General features: G+C 36.2%; 2 protein-coding genes across 4 annotated transcripts in view; one reads left to right on the forward strand and one right to left on the reverse strand.

Moving 5' to 3' along the window:
* The window catches only part of LOC147845623 (uncharacterized), an 807,608-nt gene that overhangs the window by 502,828 nt on the left and 285,903 nt on the right, over nt 1-18,877 (forward strand). The window lies entirely within an intron of this gene.
* On the reverse strand, nt 2,426-14,543 carry mief1 (mitochondrial elongation factor 1). 3 transcript variants are annotated; one of them, XM_087243028.1, is made up of 6 exons: nt 14,442-14,543; nt 10,564-10,847; nt 9,407-9,567; nt 8,615-8,795; nt 6,737-6,996; nt 2,426-5,144 (listed from the first exon to the last, which is right to left on the reverse strand). In XM_087243028.1, exons 3-6 carry the CDS (start codon nt 9,551-9,553, stop codon nt 4,326-4,328), a joined length of 1,407 nt encoding a protein of 468 aa, XP_087099154.1. In that variant the 5' UTR covers nt 9,554-9,567; nt 10,564-10,847; nt 14,442-14,543; the 3' UTR covers nt 2,426-4,325.

An 18,877-nucleotide genomic window follows, 5' to 3' on the forward strand; every position in this document is an offset into this window, starting at 1 on the left:
AACTATGGTTTTATTCCATTTTCTTGAAGCAAAGAGTCCCTGACCCAGCCACAGTGCATTATAACGAATGCATGAGGCTCTCGAATTAATAAAATATTTACAGCATACCAACCAACAGAACAAAATGGAAGATGGGTCTGAACGGAAGACTAAGAATACGGGAGACTCCCAGACGACTCATCCCCAATTCCGCAAGGTGTAACCGATACAAATGGCCTACTGATGTTTTGCTTTTGTATTTTACATTAGGCTATTTGTGCATAAACATATGTAAATATAGTAATTAACATCGCGTTTTGTTTGAAAACAATCTTATTTTTGTTATACCCACTGCAGACTTACATGAGCGATAATATCATTAAATGTGGAGGGGGCCTTACAATATTTTCAGGCGGAAAAGGGGGTCTCAGGAAAAAAAAGGTTGACAAACACTGTTCTAAATAAAACCAACGGCACGCAATAAAAGAAATATTTTCCATATTTAAAGGAGTTTTTGTTCTAACCAACACCTGAAATTGACATTAGAAACGGCTTCTTGCAGCTGATCAACAGAAAACTGACAATGATCACCTCAGGTACACCTCATGTGCTTTATTCAGTGTTAAATGCTAATAATGCGAGTTTGAATGCCATTTTACAGGACGTTTATTGCCATATTACTGAAAGCAGCAGCAGATAGTTCACCTCAGATGTTGAAAATATTGGTTTTCCAACAGGGCAACCCGGGGTGCTGGAATATAATTGGCTAAAGTGGCAGCGGGTGGGTTAAAACAACCAAAACAAAGACAGATGTTTCAACGTTACTCACATTTTCAAAACAAAATATCTGACTTGAGGATTGTTTTTCAGATAAACAAGAATGTTCGCTTGGCATGTTTCTAAAATATCTGCAAACTTATTATGGTATTTTTATGCTTTAAAAAAGTCAAAAACTGACATACAGAACCTTTAAGAAATTTATTGTGCTCTAAATTTACAAGGAAATTTCCAGAAATTGAATCCTGTATCCTTGTTTTGTTCCTAAAAGAAAGTCCATAACTTTATTTTATGTACATAAAATAAAAACAATGAAACATAAAACTCAAGACCTCCACAGACTTCCTAGGTTGTCTATGAATGCTTAATCTTTATGTGAGAGATGCTGCTTCTAATAACAAAGGTTTCGGAATTCTACAAACCGCCCCGTTTATGAGAGCCCAGTTTATTAAATCCGTCAACTTCGTTCTTTAGTAACATAAAGCAAGCGTCCATCACATGACATCTAAAATTAGACATTTCATTTAACAAACAGGATGTGCCACCATATTAAATCAATCTGAACTGCGACAAATGTTGAATTACCTCTGGCTGAACTTCTGTCATGCCACTGATGTTAATTTGGTTCGCCTCCAACACTGATTTTATTTTAAAGACATAAAAAAAACAAGTGAATAAGATGCAGATACACTAATTAGAGTTTTTAACTTGTATGCTCTCACCAAGGATTTGTCTAACTGACAAAATATATTCCTGGTAATCCAAAGCAACATTCAGTCTTCAATGCCACAAGATCCTGCAGAAATCATTTGAATATGGTGATCTGCTGCTTAAAGTTCCTGTGAAATGAAAACAAAGCTTTTCAGATGTTAGTATCAGTATTTTAGAAGACAAATGTCCAAAGTTTGTCACTTCTGCCTCAATGACTCAATGATGTTTTTGATATCACCTCATACTTCAGTTTCTCATCAAATATTCTGAACAACCAATTGCTCTATAGTGTCTGACAAGGTCAGAAAGTATGGTTTACTGCTGAACTCATTGTATCTTAATAAAACAGCACAGAAATAGAATAACAACACTTCAATCTCCTCCTGAAGCTCTGACGGTCTGCTTTGAGGAGCTGTCAATCACCACTGTCAATCACGATGACCCATCCCGTTTTTATAGCTTTAAAATACTGGTTAAAAACATACTCTTTACAAAAATGAAGATCTGCACCTATATCAGTGTGATAACCAATGCCTCTATTGACCAAAACCAAATTTCGGGAAATTGTATTGCAAGTGTGATATATTTTTATTTGGGCTTAACTCTCATTCATTAACACTGAGGAAAAGGGTTTATGACTTGTACTGCAGCCAGCCCCTAGGGGGCGATCTAACGGCCGGGAGCGTCACTCAAAAGCAGCCGTGATTCATCTCGAATGCACCTATTTGCTTTTCATTTGATGCACATGAACTGAACTATCAAAGCACTTCGCCAGACATTTAAGAAGCTTCTATCATTTTGATTTATTTTATCCAGGATTCATATAAAAGCAAATCTTTTAACTCATAAAGATCTTCACTGTTTTTAATTACATGCATTCATGTTGAACTAAAGTATAACAAGTGGTGTAAGTCAACGATTAGGCTTTTTTATACTTGCACAAGTAACACACATCAAATTCACACCATTCTATTTTATTTTCATCCTTTGCTCTGTATTACAGAGACCAGAGGCACAAAACACTCTTACATGACAACCAATACAAAGTGCTGTTTAATAAAAATAAAATCCACCAGACAGGAAATGATGAAACAAGTAACACAAGCGTCACATGCACACAGCACTAGGCCAAGCTGAACTGCAGATCTACTTTGGATCCGGTGCTGCTCGCTCGCATCATTCGCTAGGTAAATGTGCATCTGCTACATCACACAAGTGTTACGCAAGCAAATGAAACGCTTCGGTACATGAACACATGATCTCCTGCGAGTTTTGGCATTTCCTAACGCGGACGTTGCCTGTTTTATATTTTTGTTCAATCAAATGACTCTACAAGCACATAAAGGTACGATCAGAAGATATACATAAATAGTTTCACGCCTGTTTTTGGTTATATCTGTACAATCGGTACAAAAATACTAAAAGATCTCTATGAATTTTTGCACACAATACCTTTCTGTTCTTCCAAACATTCCTTATAATCCACACGGCTTCAGAAAACCAAGATTTTTCCCAAAATATTTAAATTCTAGATTTAAAAGGACCGTTTGTTCAAAAACAGTTAACTCAGATATCATTTTACACTGCTTTTGTCCCATACAAACATGTATGAGCTTCTTTCAAAGATATTTCGAACAATGCTGGTAACCAAGTGGTTGATGGGAGCCACTGACTTAAGACCACCGGTTATTATCAATTGTTTAGTTCACGAACATTCTCCAAAATATCTTTTGTTTTACACAGCAGCTATAAGGTTTAGAATATTTTGAGTTTGAGCAAAAGTATCAGTTTTAATTTTTGGGTGAAATATCCTTTTAAAAAACGTCTGCAGGTTTGTCTTGGTTCATTAGACAGCTTTAATACAACAAATCAGCTCTTTGATAAGGGACACCTGATTTCAGCAGTATTTAATCGCCTGTTTTAATCATTTTAATAACATCACACATCCCACGGAACATTTTTTAGCAGATTTGAAAGATAATTCATAGAACGTAGCTAAATATAATCAATGTATGCTACATTACTGACAAATAATCTTTACATATCACTCTGACATAACACAGCTGCTTACAGGTAATGAACATGTTTTAAATGGCACAAAATGGGGTGAGAAGAGCACAGGAGCAAATGAACATTGTTTTAAATTAAATTATACAGTAATTTGTAGTTCATTTTAAATAGTGAACAGAAACTAAGTGGAAAATATTTGGACAATTGTACTCATTTTAAATAGTGTTCCTTAACTTCATACTTCAAAAATGTTATTAAAAATAATAATCTATTATGCAACATTGTCATTTCTGTTCATGAAAAGTGACTGGAAAGTCATAAAAAAAAACAAAGAAACCTACTATCTGAATAACCTAGACCTGCTTCCTGTGTTAAACATGTATATATTACTCTGAAATCACTCAATATGAAAGCATTTTAATGAAAACAGGAACTAAATCTGACAAAACACCAAACCATAATACCTCAAATCAACATTTTATAAATCAGACATAAGTGAAATGACCTCCACTGAAACCCTTTGCATTTTTGGTAAAAATTGAAACAAGAGAAGACGATGCATGAATTTATAAAAAAATATCACATAGGGATCACTAAAATGATAATCTGATCCTCCACTAGATAAATATATAATCTTCATGACACTGAAGTGTGAATCAGCAAAGCCTAAAACTCCTAAATGAGATTTGCCATGCTGTAAAAAATAGACAGATTTACCTGAAGACAATTAACCATGGTATAATTGAAAAATATAAAAGTGTGAAAATGACGTGACATAAGAATTATTTTGGATTGTGTATCAGCTTGCGTGGAAACAGTGGTAGTGTGTGTGTGTGTGCATGCATTGATTAAACAGTTCTCAAAAGGCTCTCAGGATCAGACAGCGCGCAGTAGAGTGTGTATCCCAGTTCATCTATTTCCTGCGGTGTTAACTCGCACAACAGATTGACTTTTAGATTTAAGGTGCAAGGCATCCTCCCAGCCTCTAAATGTCCCACTAGCGCACGAAGAAGCTGCATGAAACGGTCGGCGAGCGCCTCTTGAGTCCAATCGCCCTCCTGGTCACTCAGGAGAAGGATTGCATTCGTGAGCTGGCTTGCGTTCAACCTGGCCAGCGCTGGATTCAGTTTACACACGGCTTTAAGGATTTTAAGACACACCGAACGGCACCCGGCGTCTTCCTGATCAAGTGCGCGCAACTTTGCCGTTTCTGCCACGCGAAAGCTCTGCCGCCACAGGTTTTCGTGTCTTTCTGCAGCCAATCGATGCGGTTTGGCGATCAACGATACGCCATCCTCCATGACAAGCAATGGGAGGAAGTCCACATACAGCCGGCGGTCCGTTTCGTACTGCACTTCTAGAGTGAGCGTTTCCGATGGAACCACAGGACGAATGACGTAATCTAAAACACTACCGATGGCGGGCCAATTGATGGAACCCGCGACGAGCTTCTCGAAGACTTCTAGAACGCTCTTTGGGGAAAGGTAGCCACCCACCATGCAACGGTCCCAGTAGCTGCTACCTCGGGGAAAGTACTCCAGGTTTTCACGCCGAACCAACGAGAAGCCAGGAATATTCATGATGGTGTCCTCGCCAGGAATCGACGACCAGAGATTCTTCTCCAGGATCAGGGGAACCATGAGCTGGGCATGATCAGCAGTCACTACCTAAAAATGTAAGATGTAGAAAATTAATGAAATGAAAATGACTGATGGATGAATTACACTTCCAATCAATAATTTCTTTTTTAGAGGAATGCATTACATTGATTCAAAGTAAAAGCAAAAACTTGTTTTAATAGATTTCAAATAAATGCTGACTGATTATTTTCTTGATAAGACATACACTCAATGACCACTAATTGGGTACACCTTACTTGTTCTGGTTTGAACCCCCTTTTTCTTTCGGAACTGATTTTAATCCTTTGTGGCATAGACTCAACAAGGTACTGGAAATATTCCTCTGAGATTTGGGTCCATATTGACATGATGGCATCACACAGTTGCTGCCGATTTGTTGACTGCACATCCATGATGTGAATCTCTCGTTCCACCACATCCCAAAGGTGCTCTATTGGATTGAGCTCTGGTGACTGTGGAGGCCTTTTGAGTACAGTGAACTCATTGTCATGTTTAAGAAACCAGATGATTCACACTTTGTAACATGGCGCGTTATCCTGCTGGAAGTAGCTATCAGAAGATGGGTCGACTGTGGTCATAAAGGGATGGACATGGTCAGTAACAATACTCAGGTAGGCTGTGGCGTTGACGCAATGCTCAATTAATACTAATGGGTGTGGCAGGGAATTTTCCCCACACCATTACGCCGCCACCACCACTACCAGCCTGAATTGTTGATACAAGACAGGATGGATCCATGCTTTTCATGTTGTTGATGCTAAAAACTGACCCTACCATCCGAATGTTGCAGCAGAAATTGAGACTCATTACATCAGGCAACGTTTTTCCAATCTTCTATTGTCCAATTTTGGTGAACCACTGTGAATTGTAACCTCAGTTTCCTGTTCTTCGCTGACAGGAGCGGCACCCAGTGTGGTCTTCTGCTACTGTAGCCCATCTGCCTCAAGGGTGGTCGTGTTCTGCATACCTCAGTTGTAACGAGTGGTTATTTGAGTTACAGTTGTATTTCCAGCAGCTGGAACCAGTCTGGCCATTCTCCTCTGACCTGTGGCATCAACAAGGCATTTGCACCCACAAAACTGCCGCTCACCGGATATTTTCTCTTTTTAGGACCATTCTCTGTAACCCTAGTGATGGTTGTGCATGAAAATTCCAGTAGATCCGCAGTTTCTGAAATACTCAGACCTGCCTGTCTGGCACCAACAACCATGCCTTGTTCCAAGTCACTTAAATCACTTTTCTTTCCCATTCTGATGCTCGATATTAACTGCAGCAGATTATCTTGACCATGTCTACATGCTTAAATGCATTGAGTTGCTGCTATGTGATTGGCTGAATAGAAATTTGGACAATTGCAGTTGACAGGTGTACCTAATACAGTGGCCGGTGAGTATGTATAATCAGGAGCCACTGGTATTTTTTGTTTCTTTACTTGTTTCACGAACCACATTTTGTGAATCACAAAGTACAGTTTCAGCTAAATATCTTCTTTAAATATAATGAATTCACCTACTACTGACTTAGGATTAGTACATTTTTGGGTGAACAAAAATAACTTTTAACATAACTTTTGTTTATGATGAAACAACACCCTCTAAATGGTTCACTCTGGTTCTCACCTGGAGGTCATCGTACAGACTGCCACTCAGGTACATTTCTCGTAGGGGCATATCAGGTAATTTGGCATGGAGAAAGACTCTGAGCTCTGCACAGATGTCCAACGCAGCACGACGGGCGACTGACTGCTCTTCTGAGGGGATCGTCACTCGCTCATGAAAGAAGGCCCAGAGGTGTTCCTGCAGAGAGAGACGCAGCCGTGCCCTCTGGAGCTCAGCCTTAGCAGGACGACCACCACGAGCCAAACCACGATGCAAAGAATCTAATACAGCCAAAGACAAATGTAATTAGATTATTTTGTTGATGTGAAAGATTTACACATTCATACACCTAAAGCTCAGTCTAAAACTAAGTTTAGTTCTCCAGACACATACAGAGTCCTGCACTATGGAGGAGAGAAGTTGATAAGAAAATTGTCAGTGTTTATCTGACACTAGCTATGTTTCCATCCAAAGATCCAAATTAGATTTGTGCAAAACTAGAATATCATACAAAAGACTCCATGCAGTGAGTCAAAAAGTTAAAAATCGTCGCTTCCTGAAAAACTAGTGCCAAATAAATTATTTGTGCCTTAGAACACAAAGCCAACATGCAAGGAATACGCAGTAGCTTTTGGAGGTGTGAGACCGTTCTCTGGCCGCATAGGAGCTCAAGACAGTTCTGGATGTAATAATATCGAACACTTTCATGACCGACTTAGGGTATAGAATTTTAAAATGGTGTTTTATAATGTGGTCAATCTGTCCTATCACACCCATTTTTATCATCACATGATCTCTTATAACAAAATCACATGACTTATGCACATGCTGGAATATATTCTGTAAATGTATTACCATCCTAGTGTATGGCACATTGTTTTTCTTAGATAAAAAGTTTATCCTACTCAGTTGTGTATACGTTTATGCATATCTTGGCGTTTTTTCCATAATTTTTTAAAATGTGATATCCTAAAATATGCATACAAACAGGTGGATGGAACCATAGCTACTGACTAATCTCTCAGATGACTTACCAACTAGTCAAAATGATTATGTATTTCCATATTGATCAAAACAAAAAGGGGCTACAGAAACCTACAGTGGGTTAGTTAAGGAAGGGTTTAAATACCCACTGAGAAAGTAGAGCAGACACTCCAACATGAACAAGCCTGATAAACAATAAAGATGCAGGTTAGGATAGGATCAACTAAGAAGAAACCAATAGCCCAGGATTAAAAATAATAATAATAATAAATCAATATTTTTTTTGCAAGGAGAGAAACAAAATATAAAATGTCAAAAATAGGAAAACCCTTATTTCTATAATATAAAATCAAACAGCATTAAATTGACAATAAAGAGCAGTGGGGACATCAGGGAGTGGAAATGCACATGTTGTATTAACCCTTTTCACAATCCTGTTATGATGTGTTTAACGGTCTTCAGCATCTCAAATACTTGAATGTTTTTAATATTTAGATTTTTTTTTTTAAAAACGTATGAACATTTATATGTATTTACGTATGTAGCATATTGTCTTTGCTTCAAATTACAAAAAACAAATTACCGCTTGTGTGAGGCATTTCTAATGCAGCGTCTTTGGAGCAGGACAGTACATTTGACGTTATTCTCTCCTTTGGCTGCCGTTTTCAGTCTCACACAATTTTTTTTCCTTTTTCTAAAAGTCGTTTTAACACTATTGTGGATTTTTATTTTGTTATATGAGTAATTAAGATTGTACTTTTTTTTTTGTATTCTCCCATTCACTGCGCTCTAAGTTTTCCCCAACTATGACGACTTCCGCTACTGAGAAACCCAGAAATGTGAAAAGGGTCCATTATGGCAGTCTCATACAAAAGCACAGGATGTTGTTTCAGCGAGGCAGCAGAGATTCATTACCTGGCTTGAAAGAGCTGGAGGAGGTGGGCAGTGTCTGCAATGAGCGACTGACATTTTGTTTCATGTCATGGTTCAGTGTGCGTGGAGATGACCCCAACCAGCTCGGCTCCTCCCAGCTTCTCCGTCCTGATGGGTCTGCTTTTGTGGGACTGGATGGGGCACTGAGAGCTCGATCGTACATCTGAGAGTAATCACAATAAATTCTACATCAATATTTCAAGTATATTTCTAAAATGTAGTTCAGCACTAGTAACAAAGTATTTCTTAAAAGGAGGTTCAATAATAAGCTTACATGTAAACAATGTAAAAGCCACTGTTAATTTAATGCTGCAGGACAGAAATATATTACTGAACCCAACTTAAGATTGTAGCTTATTTTTTCATTTTGAAGCAATTCATGTTTTTTTATTTGTAAACATGTTTTTTTATTTTTATTTTATTTTAAATATAAATGGCTTACTTTTAACAGTTGAACCTTAAAACTTACTTTTAAACCTTTATATTATGAAAAAGTACCGCATGTGTAGCTATAAATGTTCAAAAACAACCTCAGAAAAAAAGCATTACATCATGCCACATTCATAAAGAATACAGCCTGAAATGTGATGCTTGAAGAATGTGTTAAGACTAACCTAAATTTATCAGGGACAGATAACAATATTGACATAAGCATGCACCTAATACAATTTGCATAATTTTCAAGATGTTTCGCTGTGTAGAATTAATAAAAGCCCTTCCACAATCATGGGAGATTTTATTTAGGTGTTTATAGAATTGCGTTCTTGTACTCACTCTTTTAACGGCGAGTGTGGCGATGCCCAGCATGGCAGCTCCCCCCACTCCCAGCACCAGCTTTGCATTAGAGAGCACAAAGTCGATCGCTGTGCCCAGCCCATTGTCATCTTTCTTCCCCTTGCGATCCCCGTTCACTCCTGCCATCGATCTTTACCCTCCTTGAGGAGCAAGAAGATAGGATAAGATGATGACATCAAATTTTCTCATTAACTGGAAGCTCCATAACATTCAGAGCTTAGATGCAGTTCACTCAAAGATCACATCATGTTGATCACGGGACAGTTCAGTTCTGGTAACAAATTGTGGTGTTATTAGACAAAAGACTTCGATAAGTAGGACTGAACAAAAGGGGTTTTATGGTTGCAAAGTTCTAGCTGAAAAAAATCTAATATATTAAATAGTATTTTATTTAACCTTTTACCCTTAAACAAATGAGTGCTTTTACAGCAAATATTATAGAAATATGGGAAATAATCAAATATACCTACAGCTTTGTCCTTAAATTAAACAAATCAAAAGTTAATAAGTGCTTCTAACTGAATAACAGCTGTAGCTTTAACATGAATATATATAAACACTAAATCCAACATAACGCTATTTTATATTTGACTTAAAGTATTTTTAAGACTCCCATCTAAAACCTCATTTATTAGAATACCGACTAGGAGGAATTAACTATTTAATCTGAATAAATGAATGAATATATATATATATATATATATATATATATATATATATATATATATATATATATATATATATATATAAATATATATATATATATATATATATATATATATATATAAATATATATATATATATATATAAATATATATAAATATATATATATATATATATATATATATATATATATATATATATAAATATATATATATATATATATATATATAAATATATATATATATATATATATATATATATATATAAATATATATATATATATATATATATATATATATATATATATATATATATATATATAAATATATATATATATATATATATATATATATATATATATATATATATATATATATATATATATATATATATATATATATTAGCTTAATATAAATATTTTAATAGCTATTTCGTAACAACCATCTCAAATATAAAAACCTGATCTTACCAACCAGTGTCTTGATGCAGATGGCCCAGTTGTTCTACACCAAATCTCCCAGGCCGCTGTTGAGGAAGAACTGGCCTCTCTTGAGCGCGTCCTCCCTCTCTGCCGGGGCGCTGAGGGTCTGACAGCGCCTGAACTCTCGGGTCACTACACGCCGGTAGTAGTCTCGGTCAGTGTACTGTAGATGTTGGCCTGCACGGAGCAGAGCTCGGTACAGCTGCAGCACAGCACTGCGGGACCAGCCGCCCATCAGGGAGAGCTCAGAGTGGCCAAAGACACGCAACTCACACGCTGGAGAAAAAGAAAATCAACACATAAGGAATAGTTCATCAAAAAAATTACATTTTCTAAGCATACATTAACCCTTAAGTAGACACGGGCCAGTATAAGGTTCTGATGGTATGATAACCTTGGATAAAAATATCATGGTTTCACAGTATTGTGATTCGTAATCTAAAATATGTTCTTTTTTTGGGTAAAAAAAAAAAACAGCAACTTTTTACCCCATTGAACATATTATATTTTATTTTATTTTAAGAAACATTTCTAATATTTTGAAGCAGTAAACATGTCAGGCTAAATAATTAGAATGAATCATTGACTTTTGCTGTTTTCATTGGTATCAAAAACGTCCGTTCTTTGTACCTTTCTTAAATGATCTAAGACAGTGGTTCTCAAACTTTTTTCATCAGGTACCACCTCTGAAAAAAAAATCTCTCCAAGTACCACCATAATGCGCAGTATTGAAATACAGTAGGTTCACAAAACCCTTGAGTACTTTTTTTGAGATTTTAACAGATTCGTGTGTGTTTAGCATAATTCAAGACAATGTTAGCATCTGTTAGCTCTAATTGTGGTGAAAACTGGATAATTTTGAGCTTTTGTCAGCTAATTTCATCTTCCGGGTTTAAAATGATTTTTGGGGCGGGATCAAAATCAGCGACGTATAGCAAAACTGCAAGTGCAAAGATGACACGTCGGTTTCTCGTTATTCTTCATAACAGAGTTGTCTCATCCTATGAGAAGAATCGACTTCTTAATTAATCATGAGAGTTTTCCGAAGGCAAAGCAGAGCGGCCAGTGCCAACTTCTGACAAGCTTTGAGTGAGAGATCCTACGTTAATGACTTGGTGAGATGCGTCCACAGACCCACGGTACACAGTATTTAGTCGTTCATGAAGGATCGTATGTGTTTGTTTCCATGATCCATGGGGTTAGTTGCTTGTTTTTCCGTGCGATGCTGTCAGGACCGATACAGCAAAGCTCTGTTTGTGCAGCAAGCATTTCTGTCGGGAGAGCAGTACAAGAATTGGAGGATGGCAGACTTTGTTATTTATCAGGAGTTTGTTCACATTTAGACACATCACCGTGCTGCTGTGTTTGCCTAAATCCTCTAGATTACCAGCAGGACTAAAGGTTAAAATAGACAGGGCAGAGACCTGCTGCACTTTGTCTATATTCAGACCCGGGGATTGAGGGAAAAGTCCTCATTTATAGCGTTTATATGAACATGATTATCTTAATAATGATATAAATTGTGGTTGTGTGTATATGAAATTACAAATGACAAATGTAGCAGGATATTAAATTACTGTTTATTTATTTGCATTTTAACTTTGTAAACTATAAAATCATGGGTTTCATGGTTTGTGTCTCATTTTGTAAACCCAACTGACTGACAACAGTTGTTCGCTCCCCTCCTTCTCCCCTGCTCTGCTGGCCACGCCCACTCCTGCCCTTTGCTCACGAAGCTCCACGCCCATTATGATGCATCTTTTGAAAAAATTCTGAGGTGGACCTGAACCGAAAGTGGGTGGTGTCATGGCCCTTTAAATGTAAAGTATTAACATACAGTAGTCTACTCATCAACATCTGAAAATGTTGCCTGGACCTCATAAATATTTGCTATATGTCATCATATTCATATAAAAATCACTTTTGATAATTGTTTAAATATATGTAGCATGTAAATATGACTGATTCACGTAGCACAGTTTGAGAACCACTGATCTAAGATGATTTGGCAGATCCTATTTTAATTTCCTAATCGGCCCAAGGAATTTTAATTATTTTGCATCAAAAAAGTATTTTGAGTTTCTGAAACTTTTGCAAAGCATCAAATCACGCCACAGCAAATTAGCTGTCAAAAAATTATTATTCCTTTATAAAAAAAAAAACTGTTGAATATTGAGCATGTCTATTATCATACAGAAGTTGTAGCTACTAAAGCTGGATCAGTACCTTATTAAAAATACACATTAATAAATGTTCTCTTTGATCCCCTTAGAGAGAACCACCCTTTTTTTTACTTTTATTTCGGAGTGCAGATTGCATAAGTTTTATTTATTTTTTTATATTATATGTAAATAAACATAAATATGATTAATTATTAAGTAATAAATTATGTTAATTATTATAAAGTATAAATGTGTATATATAATTTTTTTTAACTATTTTACCAAGTGTATATAATCTATAGGTTACAACTGTAAGAAAATATCAGCATTTAGTACATATTTTCAGTATTACCTTTGCTTGAAATGAGTCAATCTAATCCTGCTTATATGAAATGAGCCAGCTCCCGAGTAGGTTTGAGCTACAAGAACTGTTGCTATGACAACAACTCTCAGATGAGTTTTGAAGAACGAAACTCCTGGATCGTGTCAAATCGTCAATAACCAAATCCAACTAACTGAGTAATTCACATAAGAAGAATGAACCCCTGATCTACAGGATGTTGGTGATTAAGTGATTTGTTTTTCAGATGTTTGTTCTCATGGCTGACCAGTAGCTCTTGATGTGGATGCTCCTTTGCTGCTGGAGATACTGTTGCCCTAAACAAATAAAATTAAATGACCTTTGACAACACAACAAAAACTTACATATACTACCTTAGACGTTATAACACAACATTTTTGCTGTATTAAAACCATTACTTTTCCAAACCCTAGTAAACCTGGTTATAGACCCATGTCTACCCTCAAGTGGTTCTAAACCTTTATGAGTTCATTTTCATGAAGGCAAAATAAAATATTTGAAGCAATGTTGGTAGCCACTTGGATTCAAAGAAGAAAAATAAATACCAAGGAAGCCAATGGCAGGCTACAAATATTCTTAAATATATTTTTATGCTCAACTGAAGAAAGAAATTCAAAAAGGTTTGTAACAAACAAAGGGTGGGTATATAAAGACACAATTCTCATTATTGAGTAAACTATCGCTTGAATATCACCCTACTCTTTATGACAACAGGTCAGGGACACACAAACATGCTGTGGTTTTGCTGTCATAATGCATATTCAATAATCATCTGACAACCAAACCACAATTCAGTTCTCTTCTTTAAACAAACCCAGTCCACAATCTGTCCTTTCAAAACAAACACAAAAAACCCAGCCTAGTGCTGGCACGTGCCACTTCCTGACCACACTCTCAGTTAATTGACCCTTCGATTACATGTTAAATATCACAGTAAGAGATGTATGTATAATCATTCTGTAACACAAATACTGCTGTTTCCGCCGTATATGCCTTGACTGATGCCAAAGTAAATACAATAACCTCAAATAAAGAAGCTATCGTCTTTATAACCATTACGACATGTTTCCAGTGGATTGAGTCTCTTGTATTAAGGATTGTAAATCAAAATGAAAACAAACACACTCGTTTGTATACTATCAACACGCGACATGTCAAGCATTGCAGGCAAATATGTATGAAAATGAGACGCTTGTGAAGAGAGCTGCAGTTATTTGCGTGCTACCGTTAGCTAGCTTCATCTGCAGTGACCTTCTTTAACTTTCTTAATGTGACAACAATCACAATCCTCGAGGTCTAAAACGCTTTACAAACGCAAGTCCAGAAGCAGTAAAACTTTTTACTCACTGTTGTATAAGACTGAAATGGACGATTAGCTTGCCAAAGGTGGCGAAATATCAGCGTTCAGTGCAGGGTCGAGCAACGCCGCTCCGGAAGAAGACGGAAAGTGACAAGAACGCGACTTCCGGGGTTATTGAAACAAGTTCATCATTTTGGCCATTCGTATTTTTTAAGGATTATGTACTAAATGAGTATAAGCAAATACAATTTTAATGTAAAACAAAACATTTTAATTTAAAAACGCTGAGAGAAAAAAAGGTTAAAAAGTAGAAACACAAAAAAGTAATGCAATGTAAAGACACCCACATTGAAATGGGGTATATGCACACAGACTTTTACATTTCAGCCAGCCAGCCTGATGGCTTTCGGTGTGCAGTCTTTCCATTACAAAATCATCACGTTTAAGATTTGATTTCTTCAAGTGATCTTCACTTTATATAAACACAGTAGTATAAAACAAACAAACAAACAAACAGTAAAAATCTATCACACTTTCTAAAATGGGATGACACAAAGGTAATCATATAATCCAGGCTCTTATTTAACTTTATTAATAATCATCAAGACATTAGAATATTTATGTGTTACTCCACCCTGAAGCGGACATGCATCAGAAAATCCACAGCATCAGACCAAAACAATCTGCTCAGCTAGAGTTTCATAGCCAACGATAAACTTCTGGTGAAAGCTTAATGTGACTATTTCACAAGATTTTTTACAGCATCCATGTTGTACTGTAATTACAATACATTCAGTAGACTGAAGCGTTCAAAGTTGTTCAAGCATAAAACGAGATGAAAGACCGTTGAAACAACTGCTGCTGTCAGTAGCAACAGGTTAGCACATAAATTCCATTGAAAATATTGGGGTAAAATAAACTGTCATATTTTAAAGACATGGCAGGGGGAAATGGAATTTAATGCAGTGCTTGTCCGATCTGAGACCCACTTCATATCGTATATCTAACAGGCAGTGAGGATCACAGATTTTTTAAAGTCTCACTTGTTATTTCTTTAAGCCAGCATAAAATCAAAATAAAAATGTACATTGTTTATTTTGCTACTGCACTTTTTTTTTATCTTAAGGTGAACAAGTAATTCATTGTTCCACTGAAAAAGGTCTGATGCTGTGGTTTTTCTGATGGATGTCTGCTCCAGGGTGGAGTAACACATATCAATTCTTATGTCTTGATAATTATTAATAAAGTTGAATGTTTAAGAGCCTGGATTATATGATAACCTTAGTGTCATCCCATTTCAGATAAAACTGGAATAATATGTGTGTGATTGCTTTTCTGTATGCCAAATGATTTGTTTCCTCAGGATACCCAGCCAAGTCAGAGGTAATGGATCCCTATTGAGTGGACCTTGACTCTTGAAGAATTGTAAACAACTGTTTCCTGAGTCATTTGCCAATTCCTTTGTATGTAAACTGCCAGTTTGAATGTAGATTATAGCGTTTTTTAACCAGTTTTGATAAGACTGCTGCAAGTATACTCAGCCTTGGGTAAGAAACAGATTGTACTTTGTGTCTGGGTTCTATTAGTTTTCTGGGGTCAGCTCTGAAGTGGCTGTCTGACGTTTGAATGCTTAAGATATTGTACACACTTACTTATTTACTTACTCCAAGGGCCATTTATATTGAAGTTGATATTTAGCCGCACCATGAAGTGGGTCGTTAGACCAACACTCAATGCCCAACCTGGAGGAACAGGACATACACTACAGACAATTTAGCTTACCCAATTCACCTATAGTGCATGTCTTTGGACTGTGGTGCACCAAGAGGAAACCCATAAGAACACGGGGAGAACATGCAAACTCCTCACAGAAATGCAAACTGGCCCAGCCGGGGCATGAACTAACGACCTTCTTTCTGTGAGGCGACAGCGCTACCCACTGCACCACAGTGCTTCCTGTTGTACACACGCACATGGATTATTTCTAAGTCTGTCTTTCAACCAATCAGGTTCAAACACCTATATGTATGACAGTTAATAACGTTATGTAAGAGTAATATTTGTTGTTGTTTTGAGATTGCAACAGAGCAGCCTAGGAACTTATTTACAAGTGTTGAAGCTGACTTCTGCTGATGAGACTGCATACTATCGTCAGTAAATTTTCTTTTTAATTGAATCTCTGTCTCCGGCTCTTCTTCTGACAAACTGGTCATTTTGAGTTAAATCTGTAAAATATACCCTACAGGTCTTTAATCAAAATCTAACCATTTGCTTCTGCTCTGGAATGGCAGTCCTTCTCTGATGATGTGTGTTTGATGGCTTTAGTGAAATATGCTTAGCCACGCCCCTCCAATCATTAGTTTGCTGTAAGTACAAGATAAGAGGAGGGGTGCATAAAAAATAAACCCCACCCCTTACTCAATACTCCTTTTCAATGGGACATACTTTATTTTTACTAAAATAAAAGTCTGCAGTAACTTCTGGTTCATACTGAGTTTGAGATTGGTTCTCTGTATGTATCTGTATTAATAACCAGTGTAGCAGTCAGTTGGCAATAATTACAGGATAAGACACTATAATGACTGAACTTGGTATCACTGGTGCTTTTTGAACAGCCTTAAAAAGGAATAAATATCTAAATAAAAATAAGCGTTCAGGGAAAAGGTCCTCATTTTTAGAAGGTCCTGGGCCATGAGGTCTTTCTCTGGCACCATCAGATATCATCATTATCATAGCCCATTTGAAAAACAGCTTCTAGAGATTGTAAAAAAGGAGCACAATGGCTTTGAGTTCAAAACTCCATGGTAAACTTAAAGGGAAAGTTCACAGAAAATAAAAACATACTCATTTACTCACTGTCAAGTGGTTCTAAACCTTCATGGGTGTCACATAAGGGGAGTTTGAAGAAAGCCGTAAGCCTGTAACCAGGCTAGTATGCAAAACTAAAACTATGGAAGTTAATGGGTGCAGGTTTCAAAATGAACCTTTCATGATAAAGGAAAAGAATGCAGCCAGACATGAAGGTTTACATTCAGCAAATGATCGTCCCTTTTACAATCCTCCATTGTGAAGCAAATGTTCTTTCCAGCTGCATCACAAGACTTCAGCTAATAAAACTTTGTTTCGTAAAATACTTTTCAAAATTCAAGTGATAGCCACTAGTGAGTGCTGATCTAAATGTGAAGCAAGAAGTAAGTCTATACTGTGATTTAAATGGGTATGAGTTCAGTTTCTTTTTCATGTTAATAAAACAATTATTTGTACTAAATCATGATTACTTCAGGATAGCATAATAAATGGATAGTTCACCCAAAACAATTATTTAATTATTATTTTCTCATGTGGTTCCAACCCTCTATTAGTTTCTTTTCTTTCTGCTGAACACAAAAGAAGATATTTTGAAGAATGTTAGAGACTGGTAACCATTTACTTTTCTAGTAGAAAAAAAAAACAAATATCAAAAATCTATTAGACGTCAAACAATAGTCCAAAACACCAATATCAGACAGGAATGAATGCCTATGCAGTACATGTGAAGTCTGGTTGACTATTTTAGACTATTGTTACAGTAGATGTTTAGAATTTTACCAACAGCAAAAATTTTGCTATGTTTTAGACAAGACGTCCATTTTTGGACCTCTATTAAACATCTTTTAAACACAAAATTGCTTGATGGATTGGCATACTTTGTAAATTCATGGAAATTTTCAGTACCAGCTAAGGTGCTTTCAAAGAAATCTATTACTAAAAATTCTATGCGGTCAAGAGTTTAAATTAAAGTAGGGTTTGACGCTCACTCTGGAAACTTTGGAAGTTTATTTGATGTCATAATGCTGTAAATACATTCAGATCTATATTGTGAAATTACATCTTCTGTACATTTCCCCTTTCCCTTAAAAAGATCTTACTGGAAATATGTACCCAATTAAAAATGTTTTGTTGTTGTTGCTTGTTCAAGCCAAGAGATTTCATTAGAACAACTTAATTTTTTATGTTCAATCTACTTAAATTTGTTAAATCTGTAAAGTTAACTTTATTGATTTGTGTAGGAACAACATAAATCAATTGTGTGGAATCTGTCTGGTTGATTTTTTTGGACTATTGTTCGATGTCTAGAATTTTACCAACAGCAAAAACTCTTGCTTTGTTTTAGACAAAACATTATTTCTGCACATCTATTTGACATCTTTTAAGCACAAAAATGCTTGATGGATTGACGTCATACATCCTCTTCCAACCAAAAAATCCATGTGGTCAAAAGTTAAAGAAACCCATGAACTCCATTCCTGAAAATTGATAAACACTAAAGAGAAGTTCTGCACTCAGTAGGCTACCACTCATAGATCAACATTTACTACACTGTGAAAAAAAATCCACAAATTAACAGTTTTTCATATTTTGTGATTCATGTTTTAACCCCCCCTCCCATTTATGTTTTTGAATTTGTATTATGGGACTTAAAGTGATATATTTTCAGGGTTTG

The sequence above is a fragment of the Danio rerio genome, chromosome 3, assembly GCF_052040795.2.
Source record: "Danio rerio strain M-AB ecotype USA chromosome 3, GRCz13ab, whole genome shotgun sequence".
Taxonomy (NCBI): Eukaryota; Metazoa; Chordata; class Actinopteri; order Cypriniformes; family Danionidae; genus Danio; species Danio rerio.